The 18,535-nt window shown below is 46.9% G+C and overlaps 1 protein-coding gene across 1 annotated transcript; it reads left to right on the top strand.

Annotated features, from left to right (window-relative positions):
- The first annotated feature begins 37 nt into the window (after positions 1–37).
- Positions 38–16,940, top strand: mknk2b (MAPK interacting serine/threonine kinase 2b). Its single transcript, XM_066643563.1, has 14 exons — positions 38–616; positions 2,198–2,370; positions 2,654–2,744; positions 3,097–3,198; positions 3,312–3,409; positions 5,984–6,063; positions 6,462–6,535; positions 6,869–6,973; positions 7,355–7,410; positions 7,612–7,707; positions 12,453–12,647; positions 12,778–12,942; positions 13,090–13,130; positions 13,245–16,940. The coding sequence occupies exons 2-14, from the start codon at positions 2,320–2,322 to the stop codon at positions 13,519–13,521; spliced, it is 1,431 nt and encodes a 476-aa protein (XP_066499660.1). The 5' UTR covers positions 38–616; positions 2,198–2,319; the 3' UTR covers positions 13,522–16,940.
- Positions 16,941–18,535: the final 1,595 nt, after the last annotated feature.

The following is an 18,535-nucleotide window of genomic DNA, read 5'->3' on the forward strand; positions in this document are numbered from 1 at the left end:
CATAGGGGCCAGGCGGAACATACCACAGTTGTGTATCTTACGGCCCCTATGCCCTTGCCTCTCTTGGCTGAAACTCTGTGTAAGATAAGAGGGTTCTGTGTGAATGAGAAAGCCTCATATTTTCTCTGCGTTAGTCATTAGGGTTCATGGTGGCAGTGCTGAGGATGTTACAGAGCCTTGCATCATGCAGGACGCAGCCCTTCTGTGGTCTGTAATAGAAGGCCAATTACAGTGGGTCCGGGGCTTAAGGCTTTACCCTGGCTTAAGGTGGTATGGAAGACATTTTTGAAACGTTCAGCACTTTAAGAGTTATGTCCATGGTTGTTTTTTTCTTTGTATTCTTCTAGAAAAGACACAAAGCGAATGAAATCCACCCTGAAGGGGCTACGTCACACGACCACATGACTCTCTCTGTGTGTTTACACTGTTGAAGGGGCGTGGCCAACGACCTGAGCTTATATAAACCCTTTCTCTCGGTCCGTCTTCTCCACCTTCCACACAATCAGCACCAACCTCCCACGGCCAACGTCTGCTGCTTTCCAGAAGCAGAGAGGGGTCTCACAACGGTGTTCAGACTGGAGCTTTAACACGAAACAAACCTCCCACCGTCAACGGGGTGAGTCCACCTTAACTGTGGCTTTTTATTGCATGTCTGTGCCCTCTCGTGTAGGATATGGGCTCCAAAGCGGATTGGAAGCCCCCCCATTTTGTTGCTATGAATGAGACATTAAGTGGTGACGTCGCGAAGCTGAATTCTAACGGTCTCGGCTCTGCTTGTTGTTGTTTGAACGAGGAGTGGATATTGACCGTTATTTGGTTTGCTTTAACAGCGTTCCCAGTTCCATTCCACCTTAAATAGTGTTAAAATGGCGCAGCAGCCCTATTCTGTCAGCCTTGGCTTCTTTTATGTTGTGAACGAGACACAGAAATAACGTTAGACCGAGTTGGTTTCTCACTCGAATCCTCCGTTCCCCCTTAAATGCTGCAGCACTTATGTGTAGCGCCTGCACCGTTTTAAGGTGGCACGGCGAATTCAGCTAACTCCTGCCCATTGTAACGAACCAAAAGGCAGTTTTCTTGTTGGTTTGTGTTGTTTATAACATATTTATCCAGCTACTGAGTGTAGAAATAGTCGTGTTTTGTGGTGAAGCAGGGAAACTAATGCTGTGCTATTGTGGTGCAGCCATCTGGTGACCTGTCTAAAATCACTGTCTTTAATTCCTGCCCCATATTCAATGGCTTTGCTGCTCACACACCTCCCTTTACAGACTCACAAAGGGCTCTAAAATTGAGATTAGACCAGAGGACGTTAGCTACAGTCTACATTCAGGAAGGAGCAGCACAGGGAATCACTGCTGGTGTTTGTCTGGATCTTCATTGTTCTCCTCCTTCATCAAACTGAGCCATGTTCAAGTTTAATACATGTTTAGCACTAAGTGCCTGTGCACTGATGAGTGCTAAAGTGAAGTACAGAAGGGGTTAGCTGGGTCATGGTGGGTTATTCTTGGCCCCTCGGTCTAACTTGGCTGGCATGTTGGGGCAAAGCCAGGGGCTCACTGCTTGTACGTGCGCTTATTCATGGCCTTAAGCTCTCAGTTCCCAGTTGTTGTATTGTAGATGAAAACCCCCTGATGACGTACAGCTGCTGTGGTCACGTGCCTAGACTGAATGTTAGTCATATACACACATATACATATGTAAATATCCAAAAGAAAAAACGTATATATCAAAAATAGTAACTTTAGAGAAGAAGCAATTTTGATTTTTCATTATGAGATATTCACACAATGTGAAGGACAGCTACTGTGTATAAACTAAAAAAAATGGATGGTTTTCTTGGATAGTGACACTATATAAGTCCTTTAAAGGGTTGATTATCCGACGTAATCGACGAACAAATACAAATGATACCAGGTCCTTCCATAAAGAAGTGTTTAAACGTTAAGAAATGACACATGGAAAAATCACTATCTCGTAAACGAAAATGCTTATTTATATGAAGAGGAGATGGAGGGACCTCCTCCTCTGGAAAACGGTATCTGTGGACGTTATCCAATACCGGGCTAATCAGTCCTCCCTGAAGTTACATCAGACGAGCTGATAAAGTTAATGGATGAGCAGATTTATCGTCACGTGTTTACCGCCCAGAGAACTGACTTTAAGTACTGTCTTCTAAGATGTTAATGTTGTTTTACAGGTTTCCCGTTTGAAGCACACGGTCTCAGCTGTCGATTAGCCAAGTGAAGTCAATCACTGAAGCTAAAAGACCACCGTTGTTGCCGCCAATCCAAAATAAGTCACTGATTCAAGACCAGAAAAATGGTGCAGAACAAGATCGCCGCTGTAACCGGATTCCACCGCTCCTTCAAGGTGTGTTGACACACTCACACTTCCTCTCTCTGGTGAAGTCAGCGATGCTGCAGGCAACTGTCACAGCCCTGGAGTGGCCCTGACAGACGTGCTTGCATTGTGCGTTCACTTAAAGAGGAGTCACAGAGCGTTTATACGTTATTAACGGCCGCTGTCGAACTGATCTGACCAGTCGTGACCAGAATGAACGGTGGCATGGCCTCTGAGAAGATGACTAACCACACATTGAACTGTCTCTGCTTGGGGTTTCCCTAAAATGACAGACGGTGTCTTTTTCTTTTAGGGCCAGAATCCGTTTGAATCAGAAGAATTCAACAAAACCGCATCCCACCTTCTTGAAAATGCCTTCAATTTCGATTGTTCCACCCGCCCCGGTGAGTGTCATTTCATTTGTTTTCATTCTCTGGACATTATAAAACCGTGTTTGTGCCTGTGGATGATGAGGCACTTCCAAAACCGCCTACACACCCTAACTATCGCGTTGGGAAGGCAGCGGAGTTAGGGCTGTGATGTGGGTTAAAGCCACACTGCTGCTGTTTACTGTAAAGCGTCAGAACCTCTTGACCCGCTTTTGCTCCAATTGCCTCAGTGCGCGTTCCTCTGCTTTTTATAGTAAAGCCTTTGCCTCCCATCTGCCTGTTTTTTAAAGCCTGTCCCGAAGGATCAGCTTCTTAGTGTTTGTTTTTTTTCCCCTCTCTCTCTCTTAATTTCTGTTCTGATGTAAAGACATGCCATCCAGCCAGCCAATCGACATCCCCGATGCCAAAAAAAGAAATAAGAAGAAAAAGAGGTGCCGTGCGACGGACAGCTTCTCAGGAAGGTTTGAAGGTATGTACTCCTTTAACGTTTTATAATGACCGTAGCGTATAATGTTAGAAAAGAGCCCAGAGCCGCTGCGTTCAGGTTTAATGGCTGGTCGTAATGGAAGCTTTCTCTTTCAGATGTGTATAAGCTGCAGGATGAAGTGTTAGGGGAGGGAGCCTATGCAAAAGTCCAAACCTGCATCAACCAAATCACCCACAAGGAATACGCTGTAAAGGTAGGACATGTTTTCCTCCTTTTCCTCCTACCTGGAAGTTTGTAATATGTTTCAACAAAGCAGCATTGTGTCTGCGCAATTAAAAAAAAAAAGAGGTTTGCCAGCGTTTGTCCTGGATGGGGTGAGTCTTTTCGCACACGTGCGGTTTCTTGGAACTGGGATCAGACAGGTTACTAGGACCCGATCATCTTTTGACAGGGATGCGTGACTGTACTTGTCTTGTCACATGCTGCAGTGGCATTTGCATGGCTGTTATGACCGGTATGGATTGTTGTTGTGATGTTACATTTCTTATGGCTGTGGGTGGTGAGCTCGGGAGTGTCTTGGGATTGAAAGTTGGTGTGGGCATATTTCAGATATTTACCTATTCCGATTCTACCTAATCCGTGTGTTGTGCAGAGCTCAAAGCTATGAATTGTTGTGTTGTTGCTGTTGTACAGACCTTCAGTGCTGGCTCAGCAGAGAAACTTCCTCTGTTGTTTTTGTTGGGCCCTCTTTTCAGGCAGCCAATCAGAGGGCTCTGTTGTCGGAGCCTCCCCTTCTCCTCAGTCTCATTGGCTAGTAGCTTGTCCAGTGGCGGGAACATGGGAACACTGTGTCCTGGCTTGTGGCTTATGCAGAAGGGGGGGCTGGTGTGAGGTTTTGACCTAAAACGTTTACATTTTATTTTATTTTTCAGCGTCTTGGCTGTTGAGGCGTGGCTTGGAGCGCGGACGTTATACGCTAAAGGCGTGTTGCCTCGTGAAAAGACTGAGGAAGTGAGCGTTGTGAAATTCTGTGGGTGTTTTGATTTGCAAAGGCACGTGTGTATGTGGGTACAGAATGTGCTTTAGCAGCGTTTCTCTTCTGTTTGCTTATAGATAAGGAGGAGGTGGCGGAAACGCTTTACGTTTATTTATCACGTCCGTACATTAAAACACCACAGTGCCTTCTTAGGTGAAAAATATTAAACTACAGTGGAAAAAAACAAGGTTTTATTAGAGATGCAATGCAAATATCAGGAGTACATTATATTTTAAGTGGTAGGTGTAAAGTGCACTTAACTCACGTCGCTCACGTTTTTTCCACCTCCTTCCTGACTGCAGAGAAGTAGAGCTGCATTAGTCACACGCAGGCTTCTGTGTTATTGTTTATCCACAGAGGGGCTTTGCTCTCTCGGGGGGTGCAGGGCTCTTATCTGCAGTGGGTCGTTTTGGGTGGGAAGGGCCATGGGAGATTGAGAGCAGATGTCTTGGGCAGCCCCCCCCCCCCCTCCCGGAGGGGCGTTGTCAAGGGGGAGGGGGTGTTGGTGTTGGTATCCTGGTCGGAACAAAAGGGAGGGCTCAATGAACTCCCCCACCCCCCCCCCCCCCCTCCACCCCCAGCATGCGTCCAGTAATTTTGGACATGGGCGTCATGTTTACAAGCCCCACTTGATTTACAGACTCGCCGTCTGGCTCAGGAGCCCCACCATCTGAGCTACTGCGAGGATTTACGATGTGACCCCTCTCACTAGACTGTAAAATTTGAACACCCTCGGTCTCAAACTTTATAGGCATACTTCTATATTAGTCCCCAATCCTCAGCAGCACCAGCAGCGTAGACTCAAACACAACAGCTTGGTTAGTGCCCCACCTTCAGCAGACAATGTGCCTTTTGAAGACTGACCAATGGGAAGTGTCTAGAGATTATTACAAGGATCTCTGACTTGAACTTCAAGGGCTCTACCAGAGCTTGACCTAGTAAAGAGTGTAGTAGTAAATGGGTGTTAGCTTAGCAGATAAATATTGGTCTTATAACACGCTCCTAGTAAAATGTGGTAGATTTCAGTCCAGTAGCCTTATTTTTTTTGGTGCAGGTTCATTTTGCCTGGTCCTTTGTGTTATTTTGACCCTGCCATTTTCTTGTTCTGTTGGCCCACCAATCTATAGTCGTTTCTCCACAATGTTAATGTGGGTTTTGTGGAGAGAGGCTGCTGCAGAGGGCTTGCTGACTCAGGAGAGCTGCAGCCTTGCTGTGGTTTGTTGGGGAATGCAGCTCTTGCCCAGACACTGAGCTCTAATCCTGGACCCACATTGTGCGCCGCTCTGCCCTAAAAAGCGCTGCTAATCCAGTCGGGAGGAAAAAGCCGCATGTAGAGCTTACAGCACGGGGTCAGGGGTGAGGGGCCCGGAGAGACGAGCCATTCGGTGTCGACAGTCCATTTGGCTTCGCAAAAAGAGACCCATGTTCTTCGTTAACCCCCCTCCCCCCCTGTACCAAAGTTGAGCTCTTGAGCTGCTGTTGTTGTTGAAATTATATTGCCATGGGAGTTTGACACGAGTGAACCTCATGAGGACCTTGTGTTTTAACTAGGTCCTGGGGCTCTTTTTAATATGGCTTAGAGTATTTTTAGAAACACAGCGCCTGACTTCTCCGCTGCTTAGTCGGTTTAAGCTCTTCTCTTCGTAGAGTGGTCGTTTACAGCTTCGGGAGATTGTCCCAAATGTCAATTAGGAGGGCGAGTGACAAGAGCACCAAAGCAGTTACGCTGAGTCTTCTGTTGGTGGTCTTTGATCCTTACCTAATCTCTCTCTCCCGCTTCCTCCCTTGTAGATCATAGAGAAGAGGCCAGGACACAGTCGAAGTCGTGTTTTCAGGGAGGTGGAGATGCTGTATCAGTGCCAGGGCCACAGGTAATACAGGGCTCCTCCTATAACTATAAGTATTTACAATATATTTAATATCATGTTATAAAGCTAGACTATTACACATTAGTTAAAGAAGTCCAGTCACAAACAGGCCTTGGACTGACCCACAGGGTAGTAGTCTTTTTCTAAATCTGTCTGTTAGAATCTGTGAGAAATGTATAGTGCGCTTGCTTGTCTGTGACGCATGTCTTGACCCAGATATACTCTCCCACGTATAGTCAATGCGAGTGTGTAATCGTATAGGCAGCTACCCTACACTTACACCTCAAGAAGACCAAGCTAAACGTGTGCATCATTCAATAGGAGACATCTCTGCTGCATCCTTTGTTTTGTCCGCGCCTGAAACCTAACCCTCTGGCTCTCTGCTCTCTGGCTTTCTGCAGAAACATTCTGGAGCTTGTGGAGTTTTTTGAGGAAGAGGAGAAGTTTTACCTGGTGTTTGAGAAGCTGAGGGGAGGTAAGTGGATCCCTCGGGCATTCTGAATCTCTGTTTGCGCACCGCTGCTGGAAAGAAAAGCAGAGTGAGGTATATATAATGATGGGCTCATCCTTTTCAATGTTTGCATTCAAAAATTGTTAGAACACTTAACGTACTCTGGATAAGGGCATGTACCATATGCATGATTATAAATTTAGAAGTTGGCCTTGTGCAGATGAGACGATGCGGACAGTCAAGTATCTGTACACACTTTATAAATCTAGTTACCTGAGTCTCGCTCATCTTTATATAACCGACCTCGCATGTGGTTCTAACGTGTTTCTGTTTGTGTTTCTCTTTCCCTTCCCCCAGGCTCCGTCTTGACCCACATTCACAAGAGGAGACACTTCGGTGAGCAGGAAGCCAGCATTGTGGTGCAGGACATCGCAAGCGCTCTGGATTTCTTGCACAACAAAGGTGAGAAAAGCTCTCGAGAGGAGAGGAGGGTTTGCCAAAGCTGGGTCCTTTTTGGGAGAGGTCGCTGTAGGAAGAAGAGGTACTGAGGGTCAGGGAAAGGGATATCGAAATGCTTCTCGATCTTATTTCGTACTCTTACTGGAAAGATGCACTGGTGAAGTTCTAGGAAGAATAGTGAGGAGGCCAGCAGTCTCTTTGCCAGAAAGACAGTTGGGATGATGGGCCGCTCCTCTATTTATAGCTGTCCCTGGCGGCAGTCTGTGTTGGAAACAAACTTTTTATGCTCTCAATGCCCACTACGCTCCCACCCATAATCCCCTCTCATCCTCATGACCCTGGAGAGTTGATGTATGACCCTTTATGTTTGTTTGTGTCTCGCAGGAATGGCCCACAGAGACCTCAAGCCTGAAAACATCTTATGTGAACACGAGGACAGGGTGAGTCTTTGTGTGGCTTCTGTGTTTTTCATCGACAAGTTCTGCAGAACAACAGAATCAAAGTGCACTCCAGCGTTTCCGCTGGGAAAGTTAATCATAAATAGTGTTTCTGCTCGACCGCGGCTCACGCAAACAGCCCAGGTCACTTTCGGACATCGCTGAAGAAGGGGTTTCACAACTGAACTCTCTTTTTTTTTTCAGATCTCTCCTGTAAAGATATGTGACTTCGACCTGGGCAGTGGGATCAAGCTGAACAGTGACAGTTCTCCTATCTCCACTCCAGAGCTCCTCACACCGGTAGGTGCAGCGATCCAAACTCTTCCTTACCGCTCCAATTCCAACCCCTAAAACCTCAGACGTTGACAACCTACCGTTCCCAATGGTTGAGGTTATTACAGTGTTATTAGAGCGTGCTGTCGAAGTCCCTGAACGTCTGTGGCTCCAGCGTTTTGCCATTGAGACAGTCTGATTTAAAAATAGAATGAAGATAATGTTGAAGTCTCACTGCCGGACTCATAAATAAAGCAGGATGAACAGGAAGGCTATGAGAGGTAAAAGCCTCCGGACCTTGCTTTGTTGTTTCTGTTGCCTTTGTAGATAAGGAATGGCATTGTAAAAATGCCCAGCTTATCAAGAGCCCCGGTCCCGTCGCTCTATTGGACGAGATGAGGTGGTGTCAGCTGAATAGATCTCTCCCATTGGCAGTCGGAGGTCAAGGACGGAGCACGGCTGGACAGGGAGGTTTCGAAGCAGGGAAAGTGGCGAGTGAGGTCGGTCAGCGCTAGGCGAAGTTATCAACGTCGGTTCTAGCACATCAACCCGTGCTTTATCAGCTAAAGGAGAACGAGGGTTGTGTTGTGAAAGGAACACTGTGCTGCCACTCAGCTGCTTCTTTGAGCGGCTCGTGCTGCCTCCCACAGGTTCTGAATGCGGAGAGACGGATCACAACAGGTGACGTGCAGCGAGGGAGGGTAGAGGGATGGCTAGGGGCTTTTGGTGTAACTGGAGTTGGGCTCAGCCCTTGCAGCCCTTTGGAAAGATCCACAATATTTGTAGACAGAATGGCAAAGGGGCTTTCAATGCAGCGGTGACGGATGCCGCCCCCGCCTCCCCCCCCCCTCCTCGCTCTGGTCTAGCAGCAAGGGTCAGATGCGAGTTTGGTGTGGCTTCCATAGGCAGGGTTTCATGTTACAGCCTGGCTGTAGGGCTCACAATGGACACTGTGTTTTCTTGAAGGGGAACACATCTAAAAAGACCAGTGAACCTCCGTGAGTTTAATGTAATGTAGATATAATTGTGTTAAAGTGGTAACTGTGGAAAAAGCAAAGATTCCTGGCTTTAATGTGCCTCCCATGTTGATTTAAGCAGGTTTATGCTGATGAATTCATTTTGTAATGAAGCAGAATCGGTGCACATATTCGCAGCAATCGTGTTGGCGTTCGGACGAGGTCGTGCTTTATCAGCCTCCCCGAAAAGCTTAGACACACACACACACACACACACCCAAAAAAAACAATTCTAAAACCCACTTGGGCCCAGGATTCTAGGAACACGTTGTGCAAATGTGGTTTCCCAAGGCCCAGAGCAGAACCAGCGATCAAACAGGGAATCGAGAAACACTTCTTGGAAGCTGTGCATTTGGAAGTTTACTTCTCGGTTCCTCCTCGTGCCTCGGCCTGTCCCTTTTCACTCTTTCACTTTTTTCACCGCACCCACCTCGTTGGAAGCCAGTTTCTTTGTTTTGTGTCTGCGCTGGAGAGCGGTGGAGAGGTGGGTGTTGGAGGAAGTCGTCCCCCACCAATTGCCTAGCAACTGGCATGCGATTGGCTGGCTCAGAGGGAGGATGAACTGGGGAGGTTTTTCTGGGGGTGGCTTGTGCTGTACTGTGGAAGAGAGCTGAACATGCGCTCTTGGTGTTTTGCTTAGACAGGATCAATCTTATCAGATTTTCTAGGTCTCTGGCTTTGTCTCTCACTACGTCTCCCCCATTAGCGTTTCGCTTTCCTGTGAAGGCTTGTGTTTACGAACGTCTGCACTGTATTCACACGATAAGTACAAGAGCCTGTGAGCAACGGGTTGCAGAAGACGTATGGGGCGAGGAAACGTGTTCGAGGGGGTTGGTCTCCTCTAAGACACAGGTAGCAACAGAGCTTCAGGGGAATGAGTTTGATTTTCTGAGAAATGCAACCACAAGGCTTCCTGCAAAGTACTGTACCACCTCAGACTTTTCTAACACACACACACACAAACAAATACATTGCAGCTACACATGAACAAACAAGCAGGGGAATTCAGAGCTCTAAGTGTAACCTGCCAGCACAGGAGGCAGACGCAAACCTCAGACCCAAACCCAAACGCTCAGCGCCAGCTGAGAAGCCACTTCCTCGTCACATGGCCAGGAAAGCCCCTGGTTTGCCCTCTGCCAGTAAGTTGTGCTTATGTCAGGTTATATATACACACACACACACACACTAGACCTGCATGTATCTTTCTCATGCAGGAGGTTCATCTGCGCCACAGACATCTGACTGATGCAAAGAGCCAGTAATTTTACATCATCACAGAACGAGTACAGCCTGAAAGTGTAAATATCTTCTCTCTTCTCTTTCTTTCTCTTCTCTCTTTCTTTCTCTTCTCTCTTTCTTTCTCTCCTCTTTCTTTCTCTCTTCTTTCTCTCTTTCTTTCTCTCTTCTTTCTTTCTCTCTTTCTTTCTCTCTTTCTCTCTTCTCTTTCTTTCTCTCTTTCTCTCTCTTTCTTTCTCTCTTTTCTCTATTTCTTTCTCTCTCTCTTTCTCTCTTTTCTCTCTATTTCTTTCTCTTTTCTCTCTTTCTCTCTCTCTCTCTCTCTCTCTCTCTCTCTCTCTCTCTCTCTCTCTCTCTCTCTTATCAAAAGCAAGCAGAGATAGCCTCCGTATCTCAGGCCTGTGAATTCCACAGCACACAACTGCCAAGAAACATGATACGCCGGTATTTGACATTGACTACGGTTAATGTTGTACGCCGATTGAGAGCTAGGACTTTGAAGTGAGGGGGAAATTGCCGAATGAGCTTTGGTCAAACGTACAATGCCCAGAAGATTCCAGAAAAAGATGCTCCCATTTTAATCCAGTGTCCATTTGTTCGAGCACGAGATTCCAGGTCCGTCTGCAGACGCGGGTCAGAGCAGTTAATGGCAGGAGGTCGTGGGGGGGGGTTCTTTTGTTAGAGGGTGGTGTGAGGGGGGAAGCTGTAAAGTTTTGACCCGAACGTGGGGGTTGAGTGAAGGCAGAGCAGGAGGAGGAGGGGACGGTTCTCAACAGCGGGGTCTTTGTCTGCAGAGCAGATTCCTGCACTGCGAAAGTGCATTACATAAGGCTCGGCGGGGAGGAGCCACGACAGCTGCCTTGGGAAGACAAAAGAAAGAGCTGCTTAGCACAAACACAGTTTCGGAGCAGTGAGAAACAACCAGCGTCAGAAGCAGAACCAAAACAAAGTGCACATATGGCACCGGGGCGGGGGGGGGGGGGGGCAAAGTCAAGGCTCCTTGTTAATGCAGGGAGGAGGTCAGCCGTTCTGATTTGACTGATTCGGACTGAGATGGTTTTGTGAACTCGACCCGGTACCAGAGCAGTGGCTGGGTGTTATGGGTTACAGCAGCTGTGACTGTGAAGCTAATGAACCACTTTTACCCAAGGACTTTAACCTAGAAACTCTGCTTTGCCCGGATCAACGGTTCTTGGAGACGTGCCCCAAAAAGTGGCAGTTTCATAATAGAAATTGCAGGCTGTGTTTCATAATGATAGGGGCTTAAAGCACTGGAACAGCCCTGCTAATGAAAAGGGAAAAAGCCCCAGTAGAAAATCTGCAGTTAAAGGGATTGTCCTCAAAGCTGTCCAGCCTGAAGGAATGTCTTTGTTCCGGTGGCCTGCTGAACCCACTGACTTCACACACTGCTCTGTTTGGGCCGTGTGTGTTGTACACATCAGTGCGTGCGTGTGTGTGTTTGTGTTGGTGCTGTGGGTGTGCACTGTTATGTAAGAGGTGTTGAGTGCTGTCTTGTGGGGTTTTTATTATTATTATTTTTTTTTTGTTTTTTCCTTCCCTGAGCCTCTCTGTCCTCGTTTTTTCCCGTTCCCGAGCGTTTGGCTCGGTTTCAGACGCGGAGGCGGCCCAGGCTTGGCAGAAAACGGAGGTGAAAACATTCGGCTGAGCTTTCAAAACCTCCAGTGACTCACTCATCCTCTGTCACGTAACGGCTGTTTCTGCACTTGCTTCACACTCCTCCTCCTCCTCCTGCCCTCGAACACAAAGCAGGAAAAGATTAAAAGTAATGTCTCTGCCTCAAGCGCCAAGGTTTGGAAAAGGCTCTAACGCAGAGCCCCGAGAGTTTTGAACAAAAGTGTTTACTTTCCTTCCGAGTCGCTCTGAACAGTGTCAATTAAGTGAATCAATACGAAAAGCCTTGCGATTGTGTGCTTGTTGACACAGAGATATGTTGTTATTACTTTCAATAACGGGGGTAATCGGTGACTGATTGGCCTCGTTAATGCCCGCATGTGGGGATCCTGTTCTTGTGGCTTATCTCTAATCTCATTTTAGTGTGATGTCTGCCATGTGACTCTCACACGCCTCGTCTGAGACCCACTCGAAGCACATGATGCACATCAGCCGACACTGGCTTCCAATCACACCCTCGGAGAGGAGCTAAACACCGTTCTGCACACACACACACACACACACATCGCTAACTATCACACCCGGGTAGGAGCGAGAGTTCCTGCTTCTGGTCTTGTGATGCTGCTAACAGCCCAGGTGGCAAATGTTTATTTTGTTCTCATTCTGTGTCTCTGTCTCTCTGTCTGTCTCTCTCTCTCTCTCTGTGTCTCTCTCTCTCTGTGTCTCTCTCTCTCTGTGTCTCTCTCTCTCTGTGTCTCTCTCTCTCTGTGTCTCTCTCTCTCTGTCTCTCTCTCTGTCTCTGTCTCTCTCTCTCTGAACACAATTCACACTGATGTCATGTAGCGGTAAATTAAACTCCTCTCCCTCTCTTTCTCTGTTTTTCTGCAGTGTGGCTCCGCCGAGTACATGGCACCCGAGGTGGTGGAGGCGTTTAATGAAGAAGCCACCATCTACGATAAGCGCTGTGACCTATGGAGCCTGGGAGTTATCCTCTACATCATGCTGAGCGGCTACCCTCCATTCGTGGGCCGCTGTGGAAGTGACTGTGGCTGGGAGAACGGGGAGCCATGCCAAGCCTGCCAGGTACAGCCCCGATCAGGGCAGGAGCTCAAACCATAGAAAACATAACTGTGACTATAAACTGGGTTAGGGATTGATTACATATTAATACTGAAGGCAATAAACCGGTTATCACGTCCCTCCCTTTTCTCAGAACATGCTGTTTGAGAGCATCCAGGAAGGAAAGTACGAGTTTCCAGAGAAGGAGTGGGCTCACATCTCCTCCGGCGCCAAAGACCTCATCTCCAAACTGCTGGTCCGGGACGCAAAGAACCGGCTCAGTGCTGCTCAGGTTCTGCAGCACCCGTGGGTCCAAGGGGTGAGGAGCTAGATTCAATATTCATCTAATCGTATCTAACGGAGTCGTTTATGAAGTGGTTAACTCTACCTCGTTGAAGCCAAACATAGTGTTTAAAGAATAAGCCCCGAATTTAACTGTGCTTTTTCTTTCCCTTCATTTCTTCAGGGTGCTCCTAACTCCATCTCGTCCTCCATCCTGCTCCAGAGGTGAGCGTTTGCAAGTGTTTTTGTTTGTTAACCCTATAAGATTAATTCATTATAGCGGTGTTCTGCGTTTGCTAATCCCTCTCTTCTAACGCCTCTCTTCCTCTGCGTCCACAGGAACAGCAGTGCCAAGGACCTGACGTTCTTCGCCGGGCAGGCGATGGCGGTAAACCGGCAGCTTGCCCAGCAGGACGACCTGGAGGAGCAGCAGAAGGAGGAGGAGGCTCCTCAGGTGGTCACCGTGGGCGCCTGCTCCATGCGACTGTCTCCTCCTTCCAACTCCAAACTGGCCAAGCGCCGGCAGAGGAGCAGCCTCCTGAAGGGGGCGCCGGTGTCGGCTGCAGAGCTCAGCCAGCTCCTGGCGCCGCTGGTCATCATCGGGGACTGCGCCTGAGGACGGGGGGACTTTTTCGATGGACTGTTAACGTTTGAGACCTTGGCTAGAAAGTGAGACGTCTCTGCTGCCCCGCCCTCTTCTCCCTGCCAAGAGAAGGGATACCTCATCCAAAAAAAAAAGAACAAAACACAAGCCGAATGTGCGAATGTGATCATGCCGCCTGGTGCCCATCAGCTTTCATCGCTAGCCCTCATTCTTGGGGATGTTTTTGGGTGACGTATTCCTGTATTAAAAAAAACAACAACGGTCCCAATCCCAGTCGCGCTCTCTGTCCTTTATCTGCTCCCCAGCACTTCGCAGCAGCACGAGGGGGCACTTCTGGGTTTGGGACGGGGCACGTGTTGGGGATAAACCATCTGTTTTGTTTTAATTTCTTTTACTTTGTATTAAGTTTTGCCCCCTTCTTTACTTTTAAATGGCAGAGTATTTTTGAAGCCAGCTCAGACACCAAAGGACTACAACACCCACAATCCCCTTCTCTCCAGGATCCCTCTTATGCTGCTTCCACCTTACAACTGGATCCACTGTGAATGATATTCTCAATGAAGACGTCGTTTCTTTTCCGGACTGTTTTCGCCTGTCCGTGTCCGTGTGTCCGTGTGTGTGTGTACACACAGATGCCCCATAGTCAGTAGGTTCACGCACACTTATGCAACTCCTGATGAAGATGAAATCAGGTCTGGCATGACTTCAGAGGAGCTCTCAGTGCCTCACCCCACACCATTAGTGTCATTTCATTATTCTCAAAGCCCCCCCCAACCCCCCCCCCCCCCCCTCAAAGCCTCTGAATATAGTCATCAGTGGATAATCTCTGGTCCAGACCATTAGGAGCCGTAAAACACAGCCTCTCGTTCAGGATTGGCCGCCCGTACCAAAATAGTACATGCACTTAGCTTCTTTCAGCGCCAGAGTGTTTTTGCGAACATCGGTCATTTCCGAAAGTGCACTTCCATAAGCATGCCTCCGTAAGTGGGTCATCTGCTTTAGGTTTTATAGTTTCAGCTTCTGGTGTTCAGTTTAAATCGATAGAAATCCAGTTTCAATTGAACTCCTGGGATTTGAAAAAAAAAACCTCCAAAAATGTGACCAACCTTATTGCAACTGCAGTTGCAGCGTTATACACTAAAACACCCTTCAAGCCTTCACGCCTTAGTGGTACACGGCGGCGACGGTCGAGATCCGTACGAGGGGCAGAGCGCCTTCGTTAAACGCACACCGAGTTGGTCGAGTGGTTACGCAAGCACAGGTCCGTCAGCGTGACCGCGTTAGTCTCCAGCTTCGTGGAGTCCTGGAAGAAGGCTTTGAAAATGAAATGTCCTTTCTCTTTTAAAAAGGGGACACGACTGCTTCGGTTTGGTACCGGCGCCGAACACCGGTCCAAGGTAACGAAGAGTTCAGCCTGTTCGGCGAGAAAGAGAGGGGGAGCCTTTTCTAAACTAATTTAAAAAAATAATAATAACTAAAAAAAATGGAAAAGCATTCCAGGAAAAATATAAAATCTTTATATAAAAAAAAAGTCTTCCAAGAAAATGTAGCTGTATCCATGTGTGAAATGTTCTTTTAAAAAGTTTACTTTTGTTTGTTGTAACTCCAATCGAAACTGTGCCACACTGATGTTTTAAGCTTTTTTTATTATTATTATTACTATATTTTATTTTGTATCTTTAAGCAGGTGCTGTTAAATTGTTCAGGTGCAACACCGGATTTTTCTTTTTTTTTTTTTTACGTTAAATTTTGTGTTCCCCCCATTTTTTTGTTTTGTTTATAAAGCTCTTAAGTATTCATGTTGACTCGTGTAAGTTGGGAGTCTGGAAAGTGTGCAAGAAAAGTTGAGAGATCTGTACGATTTATTTTTTTTTTACGTTATTTTATTATTTTTTTTTACTTTTACGTTATTTTTTTGTTATGTTTTACTTTTTTTATTTTTTACGTTTTTTTTAACGTTATTTTTTTGTTATTTGTTTTACTTTTTTTATTTTTTATTTTTTTTTTACGTTATTTTTTAACAGTTGAAGAGAGAAAGGGGAGAAAGAAGGCAGTGAAGGCTGTCGTCACTGGTTTTCGGTGATCTTTTCTTTTTATATAATATTATATATATTTTTGGAAGTGACTTTTGTTTTTGCTTCTTCTCGCAAAGAATTGGAGGATTGGTGACTTGCGAATCATCCGAGTCTGGATCGTGAGCTCTGTTCGTAGGTTGTACTTGTTTTCTAAGCATTAACGTCACCAATAAGAAGGCAAACCAGAGCATATATTAATCCCGTTGAATGTTAACTGAGCATCGCCCACTCGACCGCGTGGTTCTTTGTGGAGAGGGAGACGGCAGAGAGAAAGGCAGTCCTCGTGTTAAAGAGCCTATTAACTGAGAATAGGACACTGATTGTAATCGTTTTTCTACCGTGGCGTTTCTTTCGTGGAGGTTTATGTCTTATAGTAAGACTTACTTGAATTGTATATGCAGCAGATTTCTCACGTTTTGCTCGGGAAACTACCTTGCTACAGAAACCAGTTAAACATAGAGACAGTTTGTACGTACATAAGCTGAAAAGGCAATCCTTTTTGTTTGGTTTGGAAAACGTCATTTAGACCACTTTTCGATTTCAGTATTTCATTTGCCTTTTTTTTTTTATTTTTTTTTTCCTCCTTCATTTCTTGTTTATATACCAAACTTCTGGGTTTGTTCTCAAACGTGCACAAAGACTTGTGTGGCGCCAAGGCTCCAGCTCAAAGAGCCCGCCACTGCTTATTACCCACCCACCCCACCCCTCGTACTCGTTATGGACCGCCTTGCGTAAAGCTGGGGACGAAGGAAATCTCCCCACACTCTTCAGCCCCTTGACTCGTTTGAGAAGGGGTTTTGTGGAGAGTCCAGCTCCTGAATCCCAGCTGGAATTGTAGATCCCAGTGGAACTTCGTGTCCCAAATTAAGCCGAGATTAAAGGGGTTCAGATTTATGTTTTCTCAAACTAATGTGACCCTCTGGCCCAAAGGCTAAAGGCTGAGCCTGTCCGGCTCTCCTCTGTCCAGCGCTGTCCGTTCCCTCTAAACTCCTGACTACTCATGGGAAGGAAATTCAAAGTGAAACGTTGGAAAGATATTTACAACACAGGGTTTTCACTTGAATTTAAAAAGAAAAGAAAAGAAGGCGTGTGTAGATCTGATGACTGTTCAGTCGAAATGTCCTTTACCTCTTCTCCTGTTGGGCAGTTTTGATTCTGAATAACTGAGAGGTTTCACTTCATGGAAATGACCCCAGGCCTGGGGTTTCCCTCAGGACAAAGACAAATACGTTGATCTAAAGAAGCACTTTACTGTACCATGTGGCTGACGTCAGTTCACTCGAAGCAAAATTTATGACTGTTGTTGCAGAATTTTGTATTGTTTTCTAATGAAAAAGGAACAATAAAACCCTTTGAACCACACTGCATTGTCTCGCCTGGACTTTATGGTCATTGCTCATAAACTTTACGTACACCCACTGGCCACTTTACGGGAAACACCCGTCCACAGTTTACAGTTCTACACTGAGTTTGATACGTGGCGAATCACTACACAATGTCAGTGTCATTGTTGTGCTGAGAATGGTCCACAGTACTGATCAGTACCATAAATCACACTTGAGTAACACACACACACAACTGTGTCAATGCCACTGCTGTGCTGAGAATGGTCTACAGTAATGACCACCTTGAACCACTCTCTAGTGACACACACACACACACACACCAATGTCAGTGTCATTGCTATGAAAAATAGTCCACAGTACTGACCATTAACTTATACCTCACAGACACTGCCTTGAACCGATCTGAAAAGCACCACACACACACAACCATGGCAGCTTCACAGAATTCCAGTAAGTTTTAACATGAAATGTAAACATATAAAAATCCCCAGGAGAGCGAGGCCAGAGGCGACCGTGGCAAGGAAACGCTCCCTCAGCTGAGGAAGAAACCTTGGGAGGAATCACGGCTCACGCTGGGGACCTATCCTCCTCTGGTCGATCTACTGGTGATAGTTAGGAGTCCGTGAGAACTTCAGTGTAGGGGCAGCTCCAAGGCACTTGGTGGTGGCTGGAGCGTGGGCAGCTGGTCTGAAGCGTGGAGGAGGAGCTCTACAGTCATCCATCAGTGTCCAGACGGACAGGTGGGCTGTCGTTTACTTGGAAAAAGGTAAAGGGATGGAGTTGTGATCTGTTTGGATGAATGTAAAGCAGAACGTGTGAATATTTTCAGAGTGTGGCTAATGACTCCGGCAGATCTGACTATGACAAATTTAACTAAAAGGAGAGGAACCAGAAGGACACAGATACGGGAGCTTCATGAAACACAGGCATCCCTCCGCTCCACCGTCAACAAACCTGAGTGACAGCGTGAAGCGGCGGACGACACCAGCGCCTCAGTTTACTATAATTCCCTGTGTCCATGGACCCCCCGGATCTGCTGCCTTTATCTATGGGGTAGCATTAACATTGTGTGGTGTGTTCTCCCTGTGTCTGCGTGGGTTTCCTCCGGGTGACTGTCTGTGAGGAGTGTGGTGTGTTCTCTCTGTGTCTGCGTGGGTTTCCTCTGGGTGACTCTGTGTAAAGAGGGTGGTGTGTTCTCCCTGTGTCTGCATGGGTTTCCTCTGGGTGACTGTCTGTGAAGGGCGTGGTGTGTTCTCCCTGTGTCTGCGTGGGTTTCCTCCGGGTGACAGTCTGTAAGGAGTGTGGTGTGTTCTCTCTGTGTCTGCGTGGGTTTCCTCCGGGTGACTGTCTGTGAGGAGTGTGGTGTGTTCTCCCTGTGTCTGCGTGGGTTCCCTCCCACGCTCCAAAAACACGCGTTGGTAGGTGGATTGGTGACTCAAAAAGTGTCCGTAGGTGTGAGTGTGTGAGTGAATGTGTGTGAGTGTGTGTTGCCCTGTGAAGGACTGGCGCCCCCTCCAGGGTGTATTCCCGCCTTTTCTTTATCCATAAAGTGCAAGGCCTTCGTTTTTCAGGGCAAAGCATAAAAGTAGATAAATAGGTCATGTT

Source organism: Hoplias malabaricus, chromosome 14, assembly GCF_029633855.1.
Source record: "Hoplias malabaricus isolate fHopMal1 chromosome 14, fHopMal1.hap1, whole genome shotgun sequence".
In the NCBI taxonomy this organism is placed as follows: Eukaryota; Metazoa; Chordata; class Actinopteri; order Characiformes; family Erythrinidae; genus Hoplias; species Hoplias malabaricus.

What these genes read in the sequence shown, in the direction of transcription:
- mknk2b (XM_066643563.1), top strand. Translation starts at nt 2,320, where the DNA reads ATGGTGCAGAACAAGATCGCCGCTGTAACCGGATTCCACCGCTCCTTC. An exon ending in GTTTGAGAAGCTGAGGGGAG is followed by an intron (nt 6,536 to 6,868) that starts GTAAGTGGATCC and finishes CCCTTCCCCCAG; the next exon opens with GCTCCGTCTTGACCCACATT. An exon ending in CTCCAGAGCTCCTCACACCG is followed by an intron (nt 7,708 to 12,452) that starts GTAGGTGCAGCG and finishes GTTTTTCTGCAG; the next exon opens with TGTGGCTCCGCCGAGTACAT.